Source organism: Macrosteles quadrilineatus, unplaced genomic scaffold (assembly GCF_028750875.1).
Source record: "Macrosteles quadrilineatus isolate MER2022 unplaced genomic scaffold, UCM_ALF_1.0 Scaffold_4__1_contigs__length_99947679, whole genome shotgun sequence".
Lineage (NCBI taxonomy): Eukaryota > Metazoa > Arthropoda > Insecta > Hemiptera > Cicadellidae > Macrosteles > Macrosteles quadrilineatus.
Window position 1 is genome coordinate 28,323,448 of NW_026542597.1, and position 18,361 is coordinate 28,341,808.

An 18,361-nucleotide genomic window follows, 5' to 3' on the forward strand; every position below is an offset into this window, starting at 1 on the left:
TTCAGATATGTTTTATAAAATAAATAGAATGACCCATAACAATATTATTGTTTTAATATGTACAAGTAAATGTTTATTTTTATGCTAATGCTACAGAACGTTTTGAGGATTTTTTGTAAAACAAATGCAACAAATATGAGACATAGTTTGTAAAATATTTCTTGAAGAGAACTCTAATCTAATCCCATAATCCTACACTGACAACTGAAAGTTTTTCTTTATTCGACCGTTTCCACATTTAATCATAAATAGAACAAATTTTAAATATAATTAATATCCTTTCTAGTTCACAATAAAACTCTCAAATGAGAAAAACTGCCGCTGCTTTAGAGGTCTCAATAAAAGAAAGAACGGTTACAGAATACTAGAGTTAATAATTAAATTTAAATAAATAGTTAAAAATCAAAAAGCTTGAAAATTGTTGCTAATACATCAAAAGTTTCATATTTACATAATGAATATAATAACTAAATTAGGAATGTATAACAGACTGATTGAAAATTAATTATTTATTGAAATCAAATAGTTGAATGTTTAATTAACAAGATAACATGAAGTGATTGTAACAAATGAATAAGTAAATATTTATGTAACTATGAATTTAACGCTTGTTTGACGAATTATCTAAGTTATAACTTACAGTTTGTAATTTTAATTTTTTGCATAAGTAATTAAATGCATAAAAACGACTTTTTGAAACAACCTAGTTTTTTTTTAATTTATCCTTGAGAACAATCATCGTTCTTTCTCCTGCATAAGATAATAAAATATAATACTAAGTTTTAAAACATGATGACAGTTATTATAGCCCTCATGTAGAAACTAAATGGTATGGGTTTCAAAATTAAACATGTAAATAATGGATACGTAAATTATCTTGTAAATTCAATTACAAAATTTGTTTGTTCTCTAATTTGTGGAAGATGAACAACGTCTTTAATAAATTAACTGATTTAATTCTATACCATTTAACATTTTAAATTGGTCCGGTGGTTTAAATACCACAACCTTTTATTATGAAAAACAAATGTTTCATTTTAATTAGCCTATTGACTACGCAATTATCCTGAAAAGTTACCATTTGAAAAATAACAATGGGATTATATGGTAATGTATACACTCTATACAAGCAACAGTGCACACAAAAAACTCATATTCGCCCACTAGCATTTATGATAGTAATTTTAAACTCACGAATATCATTAATCACCTAATGAAGCACCTACGCTTTAATCACATTCATATTATTATTTATGCATTTTCCTGTCCGAATAAATAAAGGTTACCCAAAATAATGTTTAACGCTTTAATTTTAAACTTTTTCTCAGAGGTTATTTAAATAGATGTTGATTCACCCTTTTGACCAGACTTAATAAAAATGAAAATCTTACCTAAAGCAAAAGATCGAAGTAATTCCGTACCTAGATCATATAAGGGAAATATATTTTACTATGAGAACTTAAAAATCACATAACATAAAATAAATTGTGATTCGGTTAAATATGTAATAAATTTTCATTGTATTAAAACAAATCGAAATCTGTTAAAGTGGAAACAAAACAAAACCACCTTAACACAAAACCACTCAGCGGTGGTTTCTCCATACTTACTGAAGCGTCCAAGTTGGCCAGTTTGGAAATTTAAACTCATTTGAGGCACCAAAAGCTTCTGATTCGTCGCATGGAATGTGATTAAAACTACCCCGCCACCTCCGATAGTTTGCCGTTACTAGGTTCGATTAGTTATTATATTGGTATTTTTTTGGTTTCGTATTATGTTTTATGTCGTGTTTTTATGTGTCTAATTATCAGGATATTTCAACTTGTTGCAAGATTTAACAATGTTGCGCTTGCAACAAAATTGGTTGGCATGATCATTTCCATTATGTATATTTTTTAAGAGTTAAGATGGGTGAGAAGTTGGAATATTCGTCAACATTTTAATGAATGCATAAAACAACGAACAAAGTATAACAAATAAAATTTTAACTGAACTTTTAATCTTTAAATAACTTACTATGAAAATAAACTTTAAAAAATAACTATCCAACCAACAACCACGCAAATGAAAAACATTGCACAAGAAGATAAATCAAACTTAGCTTGAAGGTGTATATTAAACCTGACAAGATCTCCCTACAGAAATGTTATGCTGAGCAGTATTCATTAGCAAAGAAAAATCCTTTTAGTGCAATAAAAATAAATCATACTTTTAAATAACAAATAATCTACATTAATGTTGTCATGATTTATTAATAATGAAAATATATAATATAGTAAAGAATAAATATTTCAAATTCGAGTTATAAAATTATTTCTTAATATGCATAGAACGTGTTCTAAAATTCACGAAAACCAATGAAATACGTCTAATAACACTTACAATATAGTTTTTTATACTGTTTACTTACATGATAGTAAATGCATATAAAAGATTCATTCGTCTATTGAAGATGATTGGAGTGTCCAATCGAAATCGATCAACACCTACGATGTTTTATTTGTATTAATAAACTGTTGTATTTATAAAATATTGATAAATAGTTAGTTAAACAGTGTAGTTGTAATTTTATGTTTTAAGAGTTCTGAGATGAATTTATTTCCTTCCCATTGAAATATATTATTATTCTATCCTAGACTATGTTGTAGAATATAATTCTTCTACCACATATTACATGGTAATGTGATGAATTAGACCACCAAACAATATGAACTACACGTGTAGTGTGTTAAAACTAACCCTAATCCGATAAGTGTGGTTTGAATTATATTATTCCTACTTACCACGATTGAAACCACAACAATACACAATTGTGTTGATCAATATCTACGGTCGCTTTGTTGTATACGCTTCCTCTATTCCCATTGGTGCTTTGAGGCACGTGGTGATAAACATAAGTGGTGATAAAAAACGTAGCAGTGTAAATAAGTAAGAAATAAACACCGATATCAAATATCCAACCATTTTAACTCCAAATGATTTTATAAATGCAAAGGATTTTAATAAATGGATGAAAAACGATTTTGTAAATCGTCATGTGATATAATTTCAGTTTTATCAAATACGAAATTGAAAATTTTGTCGTCGTTATGAATTTCGTTGCATTAACAATAATTTAGTATACTAGTAATCCAAACGAATACTAAATAAAGGTTTAAAAGATCAATACTGTGCCTAAGCACAAGTAGCTTTTAAATTAATACCAAGGATACTTAAATATTGGTATTTTTCCATTGATTAGCAAGCAATACTACAATTCGTAATAATTTATCATAATTAACATTAATTAATAAAACCTTTACCTCAAGAGGTAGAAGATTTTCTTAGTTGAAGACTAATTTAGTCTGCCTCTTATTTCAAAGGTGGAAGAACTGTATTTAAGACAATGTCATTCGCACTATACCCATGTTTGTTAAAAAAAACCTGTCCAAGTTTATTTAAGTTTGGATTTAGGTGCATTTAAGATTGGATCCTAAACATTTCGATTACTTTTAGAAAAAGATTTACATTTCCTGTGGCTTAAATTTTACAAAGACATTCTTCAGTCCTCATTTATCTGTAAATATTTTACTATAAAACTAAAGTTAAACCTGAAAAACTGAAATTTCTTGGCCATTCATGGAACATTAAGTAAAAGATACTCGTATGTATACCAAACAATCTAACTCTAAATAACAGAAAATATAGATTAACCGCAACTTCTTAGAGTTAAAAAGAGTACTTTCAATTTAGACTTGACGTGAATGTCAACAGTTTTTTTTATAAATACTGATAACTACGTTTACGAGTACTTATTTGTTTATAGTACCATAAATAAATAAAAACCATTTATTTTATGATAGTTCTGTGTTTATAGTACTGATACGTATTGTAACGATGGATAAAAATTAATTGTTTCACAATGCATTTTTATAAGGTTACATTTTTTAAAAGAAAATGTGGTGTTTAAGTTATTAATTTTATATTTGTAAAATTGCTCAATCATGAATGAATAACACCTTTAAAATATAGAGAGGCAAATGAAATAGTGAATTTGTCTTGTATTTCTCCAGATTTTTTTGTCGTGGACCTTGATCAATAGATGGCCAGTGTTGACAGACATGACATGGACTTGTAGTTGTCACTTCCAGAAATTTGATGGATCGTTCTGAAAGCCCTGTTAACCTCACCAGTTGAAGCGGAATACGATGTACACATACAATTATTTAGTGACCTTTAGCAAGGATGCTTTGATTTTGTAATATATTTTATGTAGCAAATACCAGCGTAAATCAAATAGATTTATATAAACCATTTTCTGAAAATGGAAGATAATACTGAACGATGTAAACATTTAGTGATTAGAACACTAAAATACTTACAAATTTCAAACCATTTATTAAATAAGAGCATAAGAGAGGAAATAATTTAAATGTCAAAACAGAGGCAAGGAAAGTATACTAGAAAGACTAGTTTATGCAAAAAGTACAAAATACTGAAACATTGTATAGAAAGGCAACAAAACACCGTAGAACAGAGTTAAAACATATCCAGATTCAAGTTTGAGACAGGAAATTATCCATAGCAAAATAAGTGAAATTAAGTTTTAAAACACCTCGATGATTTGATTTAACCACAAATACCACAAGTTGCATTTTAATTGGTAATACTCACACCTACACTCTATATCATTTATCAACTGCCCACCCCCGACACATCAAAGCTTCTATTCATTACCCCTGCATTTGTTGCCGAGGTTATCAATGAATACCCGTATCATTAATAAAATAGAAAAGACAAACCTCTACCTGATTGATTAACCGTGTACATGCAAAATTCTTGAGCTTACATAATAAGCTAAAAAAATGAATTTCTTTTTATTGCTTGTTTACCATACTGTATTATCATAAAATTATGTATTACATCATATTAAAAATTAGGACATATTAGTGTAGAATAGCATTTATTTCTAGCTTTTTTACTGACTAAGACTAAATGCTTCTTTAGCCAGGACCACAAAAAATCTGAATGATTAAAGAAAGTTGGGTCACATTAATATTACAATCATTTTAACTTTAAATGCAACAGAAAAGATAACCAACATTCAAGAGTAGTGGCGTTCCTTATTTAGAAATAAATAATCAAGCCTTCCGTCTGATGGGTGGTGTTCAAATCTAACCAGCCGACATAAAAATAAAAATAACCAGTATAATCAAGATTAATTAGTCAAAAGTGATCAGATACATTTGAACAGTGCGTGGTAAACCTATTAATGTAGGACCCTTAGTTAACTCTTGGAGAAAATTGATTTGGTTAACTTTCAACCTGGGATTTGTATCACTACTTGTGTTTTAAAACAAAAGTGTCGTAAAAGACCATGAGTCCATAGCATAGAAAATACGAAGTTCATCTACCAGAAACATCTGTGATATCTTTATGTACCTGCCACAATACAATGATGTATAAAGTAGACCTGACAGAGGGAATATAACTGACTGATGACATGTCGTTTACGTCACAAAACTCAGTATGTATCTTTCTCTCTAAATCAAACACACAGAGAGGCTTTTTTTAAAGTAATGGCCATACTACTGTATTTATTTGTTTTGAAGGAATAAACTCATTATTTCTAAAAAGAAATCTGGCTAGAAAAATTAGGTTGGTCACAACTCTGTCAGTTTCTTTATTTATTTTCCTGGTACATAGACATAAGACGTGATGTTTAACTATATGCCATTTCACCGGCTGGTAGATAGTATCCGTGTGTCCGAATCACTGATATATGTTACTGGATTAAATTACGTTATCTGCCAAATTACCTAAAACCCTTGAAAGGTTATCGATTGATTTACGAGAAATATTCTTCAGACGAATGTCAATTCAACTTCATTCTGAAGTCGTAGGGGTTCCAACACGTTGAAACACACTCACAGATACACTCACAGTCACAGTTACACGCACGCTTATACACTTACGATGAAAATGTGCGTATGGTGGCCAACGCCAGGGGGAAAAAAAGAATGATTGACTAAAATTGAGGACAAGAGATCCCAAAGTGAACGTCTGCACAATATGGAAGTGAGACTTAATATATGAAATACGAAAAAATATATAACACGCAAATGCAAATAATACTTAGGGATTACTTCTGGATACATATTGGTTTTCAAATATAGATAAATGACTGATCATTTAAGGCAATCATAATAGTAAAGTTACACCAATGAATTAGTGATTAGTGTAAGGTAATGCAGGACGATTTATTGAGACATGGTATTCTCAATTATAATCGATCTTAAAAACAATTGAGATAATTAGCGGTGGCAAGACATATTTGGCGTGTAACGTATGTATTGTTTACTACACACTCTACCTTTATTTTCATTCACTTTTCGTAGAATTGAAAATTCACTTGTGGTCTTCATAACTCATCTATTCATTCATTATTCATAGCATGCTCCGAGCAGAAGATGTATAACCTCTTACAACTCTTTCCCTTTTTCAATTTTCTTACACTTGATCTATATTAGAATAGAGATACGGTTAATGTTTTTGATTAAAAACATAAAAGCTCATTTATTCAGATTCTAAACTGCAACGTCTAGTAAAATTATATCATTGCACTTTTCCTCATACAGATAGTATCACTCTGTTTGGGTATATCCGTCTCACTATAACCTCTTTTAAATTAATTCTTTAAATACGGGTAGCCTCCGGATTACCAATATGTACTATAGGTGATTTAATATACCTGATTTCGTTTTTAAATACTTCAAACAATAATTATTCTAACAGTTTCTCGTAATCTGATTTATTTACTCCAAATAATTTTATTATATCTAATCTGTACAGTATATCTATCTATATACTCAATACAATAAGAGTTTTTTTCTGTAACATCCCCTTTTCAACCGTTCTTCTCAAACAATTTTAATGGTCGAGGTTTCTTTTTAAACATTGTGGTGAATCGAATGGTAACAAAAAAGGTATTTTTTGGGGACTCCGCCCTCTCAGCTTTTGATTTACTTCTGGAGTTCTCTTTCAAAGATCCAGTGATGCTGTCCAACTTTCTTTACAGCTGATCCTTTAATTGAATGTTTAACCACGGTTAGATTGATAACGTTGTGATCTGATTGAGGTAGGTAAATCACTCTTATGGGGTATACCTAAATTCAACAAACATAATATATTGTAAAATAGTAGTTTTATTCACCAAACAGCTGCTAAACAGACATAATCTACGAAAGGTAAAATTTCGTAAAATGCAAACACAGAAAAAATGGCCATATAAAAATATATACAGTATATAGGGCTGTGTCTTATAAAATGGGTATCTTGAATTTGGATTCATTTTGCATCGGAAACAAGTTTTTTCCAAATGAGCAATTTGCTCACGGGTCTTTAGCAAAAATATTTCTAGTAACCTAGTTATTAAACAAGTACTGTATTAATATTTTGTAACCTTATAAGACTATTACCACTCTGAAAAAAAAACTTGTTCAATCAATCTGTTACTGTAATTAGATGCGTGTTATTTTCCACTTCAGTATGTTAAACCAGGCGCACATGAAAAGAGCCCAAAAACTCAGGCAGACGCTTGAAAAGCGCCCGGACCTCCAAGGTCCCTCCCAGGACGGTGCGAAAAGAGCCCGGGCTCTTCCTAGAACTTTCACAACGAGTCTTCTAAGGGAAAAGAACCAATAACACAGTTGAAATACATGAGTTTGTTTACAATATTGAAAGATACACTGTTAAAAGATACATTATTAAAATGTAGATTATTAAAAGATATTTACATTACTAAAAGATATAGTCTGTTTACCTAACCTAACATAACCTAACCTAACCTAACTTAACTTAACCTAACCTAACCCAACCAAACACAACACTATTTCAGAACACGAGTCAGCGTCTTCCTCCTCAGGTACTTGTGGAGACCCGGGCTCTTTCCATGCTTATAAGATTAGTGAACCTTTTTGGGGATTAAAATTTCGGGCTCTTTTCATGTGCTCCGGTTAAACCTTGGCCGATTGTACAAACAATAACTGTCCCAAATGTCCAGAAGAACTTACCTGCTCTTGCCTCTTATCTATAAATTGATGATGGAGAATAATAATGCAGTACAATTCCTATACAAAACATATAAAATAATTAAATTATTAGGTTATGACTAATTGATTACATGATCATTGAGTTTAAAGGATATATTTTAATTTGAACATTTATTTAAAATACTTTTATTCGATGTAAATACGCAAAATTATAAAAACATCAAATATAACATAAAATGTTCCACGACGAATCAAGAACGGTATGAAGGCGGGTCTGTAAGTGTTTTCCAATGTTGATGACGTCATTGTAATCACCGGTCGTTGTATTTGGTCCACTGCTTATCAAGGTAACGGTGAATTTAAATGGACTTTATTGGCATTTTAAGTCATGGATTTCCGAGAAACTTCAAAAACTGTCATTTTGATGTTTTAAGTAGAATCAAGATGAATTTTTGTTCTAACATGGGTCTCTTATACCTCAACATACATAGTAAGTTTCATAAAGTTCGGTTGAAAAAATCCAAAGAAAAAGTGTATGTAAAAATACATAATGGCGGATATCTGGTTAACAAAGCGATTTTGGAAAAAATTCTATAGGCCTACTTGATTTTCTCTTTATTTTAACCCAGAGAATCACTACGTTAATTATGTCCCCACCTTTTTTCAATACACTGTATATATTTTTTACTCAAATACTAAAGTGTATATGACATTTTGTATTTCTTTTTAGATATATATTTTTAAAGTTATAAATTTTGATTATACTATAATCGTCGTTGTGAATTATATTTTGTCTCCAGGAAGTTTTGGATGAATAATTATGTGTAACAGAATTATATTCCAGGGAGTTAAAAAATCGCTGCCTTACATTTCTGGGCCGTAGTTACCATTGACATACACAGAATATACTTAAAATGTAATGTAAACATTTGAAGCCAAAAACCTGGTGCAATGTATTGAGATAGTCCACCGACTTATGAAAATATTCTGTGTCAAGTGATAAATCAATCAGCTGTTTGCTATGATACTGAATTTATTTTAATCATCGATATATGATTTTAATTAATACTATAGCTCGTCCAGTGGTCGAAAACTTGACAAAAAAATATGTAATGTACTGACTGAACTTTTTCACCCCACGCTGTAAATAAAACATCTAATTGGAATTTCTTCCATTTGCTTTAATTTTTTGTTTATATTTCGTTGTTATTTCGTCACCAGCAACCTTAATTTTTTTATTTAAAATTATTTTTTATACTTATTTTTGAGCCTATTTTAATTTATAAAGGGAATGCGAATCTACAGAAAAACAGATTTCTAAAAGTATGTGTAGATTTTCCCTGTGATGTGCACGAGCTGAGAAAAGGGGTTTTAAAGAAACATTCATGCCTATTAAAAGATTTAACCCGATACACTTAACCCAGTCTGCTAAGATGGTACTGAACTTCATCTATTTCCAGGGCTTCAAATTTTTACATTTCTTGGGAAGTCAATTCTATGTACAGTCAATGAATATACTCAATGTAGTTAAAGTGAGTGAACTAGTTTATGATTAGACGTTCATTTCAGCTTCTGACTACACTACGTTCGGTTATATTAATCAAATCGTCCTGACGCAGGCCAGGCTTTAACCGCTGACGTATCAGCTCAATTCAGCACTTCTCGTGGCTCAGGTAGAATTAATTATGCTGCAGTTGATAATTACGTTGAATTATTTATTAGATTATTGTGATTACATATCGTTAATTGAACGATAAAATGATATAGGGTGTAATAATACATTCTAGGAATCCAAATTATTTGATGGAGCATATTCAATTTGTTTTAAGTAATAATACAAAGGTCCAAAATTAAATCATGTTCACCCTTAAAACACAAGATATAAATATCACAACATAAAAACTAATATATATTAGAAATAATTAGGCTAAGTGAAAAAAAAACTATACAATGATAGTTACAGTTAAAGTGATTCAAATACTAACTAAACAATTAGCCAACATATTAGTTTAAATATTAATTTAAGGGCCATCGACTAAATTGATGGCCGTTCAAATACTAATATAGCGTTGAGAGGCTCAAACAGCACAACCTCGACTGTTCTACCGCACTTCAGCCAGGGTGAACAAATCAATTGATTTATCACTTAAAATTTTACTCTATTTAACCACTATTTCTACGGCTCTGTATGTTTATTTTATTGTAGCTCACCGGAAAAAGGGTGTTCTTTCAGTCAATGTTACTTTATTAAAAATATGAGTTTAGATTGGATGGTAGTGCTATAAAAAAATGTATGTATAAATTATATAAATCGTATAGAATATACTTAGAGTAGGCTACATTCCTTTAAGTAGATTAGTCTACGAAGCTTTTAAGTTTAAATATAAGATTAGCAATATTACTTTATTGGAACGATATTTAAATTAATTAATATTTTGTAAAAATACATTTGTTTACAAAAGTAGCAAATATTTCTCTACACCAAAAGATTCTTCAACTCCAAACGATAGTTGGCTTGATTATTGGTTGTTTTTCTAAAAAGTAGTAAAAGAATGTTGACATCGAATCCATTTTGAAAGTTTGTGAACTCATTTATTCTCTTAAACAATAAATTAATTAACTTACTTATTGATTGTTAAACTAAGATCTAGTGCAAGAAACCATTTCAGGGGGTTTTTCAAAGAAGGATTTTAGCTAGAAGTGTAATTAACTTCTTCTTTGTCCAAAGACTATTAACAGTAAAGCACACTTACAACTTAATTAATACAAACTGATAATGAGTTTCGGTACTTATAAAAGTATAATAATTAGTTCTAAAAATCCTATTTAGTTTTTCATACACTTCCACTTTGAAAAAGATGTATTGCCTAAATTTTAGTTTGAGCATTTAAACGAATCAAAATGTAAAAACAAACAATTATTTTTTATTGGCTGATTTTGTTACACAACATTGATTTTGGTTAACAATTTTAAACCATAGATAATTTTGTTCGGGATATAACCTCAATAGTTACAAGGGCAGTCTTAAACAACCTGCTTTGAAACCTTAAATTTGTTTTGTTAAATCATCATATTGAAATTTACCTATAATCTGAATTTGTTCAGAAACCATCGTGATCCAAATTAAGGTGTAAATTCACTACACCTTAAGTGTAATTCACTACACCTAAGTAAATCACTCAGTGCAGTTGGTGGGGTTCTAAGCAAATTCTATAGTTTTACTCAACTCTATAGTTATATTATAACACTTTTTATACGACTTCAAGTTTTTGTATTTTTGGAATAGAAACAAACATTTCTTTCTACTTAACACCTGGAGTCAAATATAAACCTGCGTTTTTCTTTCCACGGTTGAGAGCCTAAGCCTCTAAATCTAACTGAGGTAGATTTCTCTTGGGCCTCGCTGTATCTTACGCGACTGATGAAGTGGACAGCGAATCTATATAGGATTTCCATCTAACGTTTTAGATTGATTGAAACGTTTCTTAGAAATTTGTTTTTTTTTATAAATTCGAAAACTCAAGATCTTTGATATAAATACATACTTTTAAGCCCGCACAAAGGTTTATTATAGTTTATTAAGGATCCATTTTGTCGATTACAATAGAGAAATAAGACTAACTAATATTAATATCAAGCCAATTGTTGAACTTTTTTGATTTTTTTTACTCACTTACGAATTTAAAATAACTACTTTCCCAGTAGTCATGGAGTTAAGTTTATACATGTCAGTAGTGGCTAATAACATATTTCTGAAAGGGTTCATACATCTTTTCTGTCCCTAGATCAACAGTTGAAAACTTAAAAATATTCTTAAAAATGATTTTTACTGTAGAAACAAAATAGTAATTGCTATTATGTAAATATATTATAATTATTGTTATTTTATAATTGTTTGGTGTTCGAAAATAGATGATTGAAAAACATCAAATCAGCCAATCATGACATAGCAGTCACAGTTTGAGTAAGACCTCGACACCACGTTATCATCTCCAGCTGTGCATCGTTTGATGTGGTGAGTGGAGGTCTGATTGGTGGTCTGACGAAGATTGGGGTCTGTGGTCAGAGCAATAGACATATTGCACTGTTCAATACCTAATTTTGAAAGCGAAAATGAGTTTTAATTAGATTACTATGGAATCCATTTTAAACCAGTTGGAACATGAGCAAGGGTTGAAAAGACACCTATACTCACTATAAAAACTGACATACATATTTCATTTATATACCCTGTAGATTTCTAGCCCAAATCATTGGGAGACTATTGAATATTGAGTGCATACAATATCGACTCACGCTGACTTAACTTTATTATCATGAAGCTATAACATATTGTATGAAACTATAATAGCAATAGCCTAACTTAAATTATCACCTAATATAATTTTTGTTTGATCCAATCGTTATCAAGATGGGAGCGGGATTTTCTTCTTTTACACCCAGGATTGTTGTCAACACTGTTTACATGTTCTGGATTTTCCACGGGAAATGTTGAGTTATAAGTTAGGGCACGTGCATTTAACTTTATAGCAAAAATACAATTATAAATTCTCCAGGCATAAATGTTTCACAGTGATGTTCAAGTTTAAAGAAAGGAAAGTTCTGTTTATATTCGGAAAGGCTCGTCAGGAAACACTTGTTCCATCATTTGTTTTATTTCGTTACTAACTCTTGAATATTTCATTAACCAGCGGTCTTTCCTCTTTTATCTTGTTAGACAATCACACATATATTGCGTTTTGTCCATAGTTTGAATATTTGGATATTTTGGCCAGTTTTTTATCTAGCTATTTATTTATTTCATTACCTGACAATTACCTGAGAGTTTCCTAACTTTGTTAATAGTTCGTGGAATAAGTAGTAGAACTTGCCTGAAAAAATCCAACAAAAACGATTGGAAAGTAGATTTCTATTTTACATCAGAAATATTTTGACATAAAAACTTTAAAAATATTCAAAGTAATTATTTATGGAATATTTTTTACGATTACTTTATTACCTCTGCGCTGCTTAGTTGGTTTAGTCAAGTACAACCAAAAACATTTGATGTTTATGATTATAAGATTCTGTGCCTACTCAGAATAAGACACGTCTGTACTATGTTAAACTTACAAGCAGTAATTAGTAAATGATAAATAATTAAACTCTGTATTGAGCTAAACTCTGAAATATACTTGTAATGACAATTTTGCAATCTTGGCCTTTTAACATGTTTATTTTCATGTATTATAATGAACAACGTTAAACCTTTTTACCTTGAAAATTCACCCCTCCCTCTTTCGTTGACCCTTCAGTGGGGTATCAACCACTGACATGACAGACAACCTATCTAAAGACTTAAATGAAGTAATAGATAACGGACACTCTTTTCTGTAAACTCCTACTAGAAAGATGAAATCGCTAGATACTTTTTACAACTTTGATTCATTGTTTGAATTTTTAACAGTGTATTCCTCTGAATAAAATCACTGGTTTGTTTTATAATGAAGACAAAACAAAACAAATCGGCTTAGTTCGAAGCCTAAATAACGGTCAGCATCACCAGCTTAGCTGGAGTGGGTGAAGAGAAAATCCCACAAATACAGTACCACTACCGTGTACCGTGTAGGTACGGTACTTTAAAGTGTATACAAACACTTTAAAGTTTACAAAGGGGTAATAACCTAAAGAAATAATTATCAAGACGTTTTAAAGAAATTTAAAATAATTTGGATTTTCTACATCCTTTAACAAGTTGTTTGTGAATAAAGTTATGTATTTAAACTTTTTTTAGGAAGTTACAAATTAGATTTATTGCGCATTGGGCAATTAAAAGACGAGTGTGCTTAATGTGCTTCCAAAATACAGGAGTAATAAAATGTCTGGAGACCCCCTATTAACTTTGTAATGAGTTACACCAGGAAAAGCAAACTCCTGTACACCTCTACAAACATAAAAGTGCAATTTTTGTTGGTACCTCAATTTCGTCCGAAACCCAAAAATGGGTTAATTTGGGGGTAGCTCTAACATTTAAAAGTAAAGCAACATCAAGTGACAACTCATTTTAAAGGCCATTAGTTTCTAGGTAAAAAAAAATAAACCCGGTCAAATTTAAACAACTATAACTAATATAGTTGAAATGTATCTTTTTTGTAATTTAGGAAACGAGTCATAACCTAACCAAGGATATTTATATGGCATGATATAAAATATGTATTTCCTTGAGGTTTCATTATCTCTCGGGTAAGGATATGGCTAATAAAAGCCAAACAAGACAATGTGTGTTTGTGAGCTAAGCGAGTAGACAAACTCTGTGTAGGTCATGACTAATGTCGTAATAATTCAAGTCCAGTGTCAGAAGTGTAAGCCTGCACATGCGGCTTTGTGTAATGAGTTTGTAAAGAGACTTAAGGGACGGGTTTGTGAAAATTCGAAATCAAGTTTTGTCAAAATAATGTACCTATATCATTACAAAATGTTTATACTTTTCATACATGATTATGATAGTATATCAACTATTAAGCATAGAGATCTCTTTTATATCCTATTAGCTAAAATAGAAGAAGTGACTAAAAGTAACGAGTTTTTAAATACTGTTATGTAGTAACAAAATATTTATTACTGAGAATTTAATTTAATTTAAAAATATATTTTCTTAAGTGTAGAAGAAATTAGCTTCTTAAATAGAAACTATAAGTACAAGCTGTGTAAGATGCAATGATTATCAGATTTACTGGTATCAAGTACGAGCGAAAAGTGCCATAATTAATATTACTGCCCTATTTGCGTTCTTGGTTTAAAATCGTGTTTACACAAGCAATCTATTTCATTTTGGTTTTCCAGAAAGACGTGTTGTGACCCTCGCTTTTCGGCAAGGTCAAGGATGTACTTCCCCGGGAGTTGGTGAGAGGCGTTCCCCACTCTGCAGCCTTAGCATTGAAATTCCCTGCCACGACGAGTGCCAGGAGGATTAAAATATATACAGATGGATATACAATAATAAGTTAATATTTATTTACATATATATGTACATTATAACAACTCTGGGTGTTTAGAAAGGTATGTTGTAGGTGGCGCCGACCTGTCCCTGTACTCTAGAAGATCCCGGATGTCTAGCAGCTCCACCGTCCACAGACAGAGTGCCCGGACCTAGTCTGGTGTGGCCGCCGACAGTAGCGCTGTAGCTGGTGCCCACACCACGTCTGTTGGTGGCGTCCACACCGCCGTGCAGACCGTTGTTGTGTTGATATTGCAGACCTCCGCCTACAGTCTGAGCTCTGTTGTAAGGACCTCCAAACACTCGAGACCCGTGTACGTTGGCGTCCAGACGACCGTCGTTGCCGCGGTGTAGAGGTATGTTGGCGTGGCCGTGGACTACTGTGCCACTGGGGTTGACACGGTCGGCTCCTATGTGCCAGTCCTGGAAAGATATTTTTTTCATGACCAAATAGAACAACAATATGAAACATTTTTGTCAATAGCAAAATATATATTTGGTTTAAAAGTGATGTGTGTATAAACACATGTTGCAATTAATGATAAATTAGATACCCTCACATATTTTCTGTTGTTGATCACAAGTTGCAAATGGGATGATGCGTAATTAATTTCTACAAAAACGTTCCAACTGCAATTTCGGGCAAATAATTTAATTTACAAGAACTACACAAGTACGTGTTGGAACATTGTTTACCGTAAAAAAGCTGATACAACATTGTTCAGAACATTTTAATTCTTAACAAATATTAAATGGTAAAAATAATGCTTGCGTGTTAAAATGTGAGCTTACGTATCAAGTGTCAAGACAAATACATAGGAAGTGATCAATGAAATGGATTGCAGTAAACCTTGGTGTAATACTGTAGATAGTATTTAAAAGTTGTCTAATCGCCATATTACAAGGTATTTAAAAATTCATTGTATCGTAACCCTTTTTTATAAAAAAGAGATTAAATTTCAATATTAACTGTACTCACCCTGTTGCCTTGACATAATGCGGATGACACCACCGCCAACAGAATTAGGGTTGTTTTTGTCATCATGGTGAGATTCTGAACAGACAATTAATTTTTCATGATTTAATACATTTAATACGTTTAAATTTATCTCAAGCTTATCTAATTGAATCTAAAGATTCAGTAAAAATATTTAGAAAACCTTTTTACAAAAACTTTAAAAAATGATAGTTTATTTTTCACAAAATGTATTAACTTAGATACTATTGGTAGCTCAGTAGTTAAAGTGAGCATTAAAGAGATATTATTGCAGATTATGGTATTATAGGTTTCATAATCAAGTAATAAATAAAAAATTAATTGAGATGCTACGTTTTTGCTATCTCGAAATGTACATTTTCAAACTAATTTACACAAAACATTAGGTAGCCTACTCAAAACCAAAAACATATTATTTGAACCATAACTATATATTATTGTTATAGTAGCATGTTAAAGTAGTGTATACCGGTACACTGAAGTTACGGAAATTTGTCTACAATATTATTTTTAACAACACAAACGCTTCAATAAGTAGGCATTTAGGAAACAAGTTCCGTTTACTAAGCTAGTGTTTTATGACAACCTACGATTATAATAATATTTTTGTTTTGAAGGGAAATAATTGAGACTGCTATAATTTAATAAATATTCACTAAGCATGTAATAAATATGTATTGAAAAGAAATTCGTTTTAAGATTTTGGAATTCACGTTTTTATTTAAGTTCGTAACGGTGTTTTGTTAGCATAGAAGCAATATTTAACAATATTTAATTTTATCAATATTGCGCACAATATTCAAATGTAAATCGTCGTAAATATTGCAACACAATGTATTACAAATAACAAAGCAACAATACTATTTCAAGAGACAGGTAGACTATCCTCTTTATTCATAAATATTACATTGATCCGGTATGTTTGAAATGAACAATTGAAATTAGCTAAAGGTACGTAACATAAACGTAAAAGAAATTAAATGGGATAGGCTGCTGTATATAGTTTGTTTAATATATCCTACTAATATTATAAATGAGAAAGTTTGGATGTATGGATGTATGTATGGATGTATGTTTGTGACAAGTGAACGCATTAACCACTGGACGGATTTTGCTGAAATTTGGCATGATGATAGCTCACATTCCCGATTAACATATAGGCATATTCTTATCTCAAAAATCCTTTCGGGCTCCGCCCCAGTGGCTCTATAGTTCCCCATGTTAACCTTATGAGAATTCATATTAAAAGGGAATTAAATAATTTAGTCAGCTGTTTCAACTAAAAAGTTGGTTCTATGATATGCAAAAGCATTAAAAACTTACAAGGATTACCAACAGGGTGCAGCACTATTATTTTTTTTTTAATTTATGACAACAGCTAATTTGCAACCAAAAGGTGAGTGAGCGTAGCGAACGAACTTCAACCAGGACGTGATTGAGCCATGTGAACGAGCTCACTTATGAAGTAAAACGGGGCAAAGCCCGCGGGTACAGCTAGTTTTTTTATAATTTACTCTGTTAAGTTGTAAAGATTTAGAAGAAAATAATACTTCTAATTAATATTTCATGACCATTATAATTAATAATATACAATAGAATGAATTCACTGAACGTTCATGGCAATTAGACTACTAACCTGGTAGTGTGGTAGGATGCTAGCAGAATGCTGAAGACGTTGCTGGCTGTGTACTGAATTCCTCTCAGACCAGACAGCTGATTATATACGCGATACACTTTGGCGGGAAACCCGAGATGCTGCAGCAGTACTTTACAGCTGATACTGACGCTCATCAGCTGACTACTAAATTTAGAAAGTCGCAATACTGATTTTGTACAGTACTGAGTTTACTCGTTTGCATGAACAAAAACAGTGGTTTAAATAAAAAAATATAAGTAAATATTTTACTTTATCTCCGCTGTCATTAAAACAAACAACTGTAAGTAGTTTTATAATAAGTAAAGTACTTATTAAACTGCAATTAAGTGTAAACTGCAATCAAATTACCATTAATTGCAACAATGTGTTATTAGATTGAAAATCTAAACAAATGTGCTTGGGTAAGCATTCATCTTACTTTCAGATCCCTAGAAGACTATTCTATGAGTATGTTTATTAGCATTTGGGTGCGTTGACGTTTTAACGTGCGTGTGTACATTTGCCATTTAAATAATTTTCCTACTACACGACCAAGTAGACAGGTTCCGTTGTGTAATAGGATGAGTGGATTGAAAGCTTTGTCCTTTGTGTGGTATAATCTCCAACAATAATACCCACTCGTCAGTCCAGCTCTAAACAGAGACGTCCTTAGTGCTTTGGGTAACAATAACCACTTGTATATTGTGCTATGTTTATCGAGG

General features: G+C 31.2%; 1 protein-coding gene across 1 annotated transcript; it reads right to left on the reverse strand.

Moving 5' to 3' along the window:
- Positions 1-15,001: 15,001 nt before the first annotated feature.
- On the reverse strand, positions 15,002-17,678 carry LOC128993601 (uncharacterized). Its single transcript, XM_054417589.1, has 3 exons — positions 17,640-17,678; positions 15,986-16,060; positions 15,002-15,429 (listed from the first exon to the last, which is right to left on the reverse strand). Exons 2-3 carry the CDS (start codon positions 16,049-16,051, stop codon positions 15,061-15,063), a joined length of 435 nt encoding a protein of 144 aa, XP_054273564.1. The 5' UTR covers positions 16,052-16,060; positions 17,640-17,678; the 3' UTR covers positions 15,002-15,060.
- Positions 17,679-18,361: the final 683 nt, after the last annotated feature.

What these genes read in the sequence shown, in the direction of transcription:
- LOC128993601 (XM_054417589.1), bottom strand. Translation starts at nt 16,051, where the DNA reads ATGATGACAAAAACAACCCTAATTCTGTTGGCGGTGGTGTCATCCGCA. An exon ending in CATTATGTCAAGGCAACAGG is followed by an intron (nt 15,430 to 15,985) that starts GTGAGTACAGTT and finishes ATATCTTTCCAG; the next exon opens with GACTGGCACATAGGAGCCGA.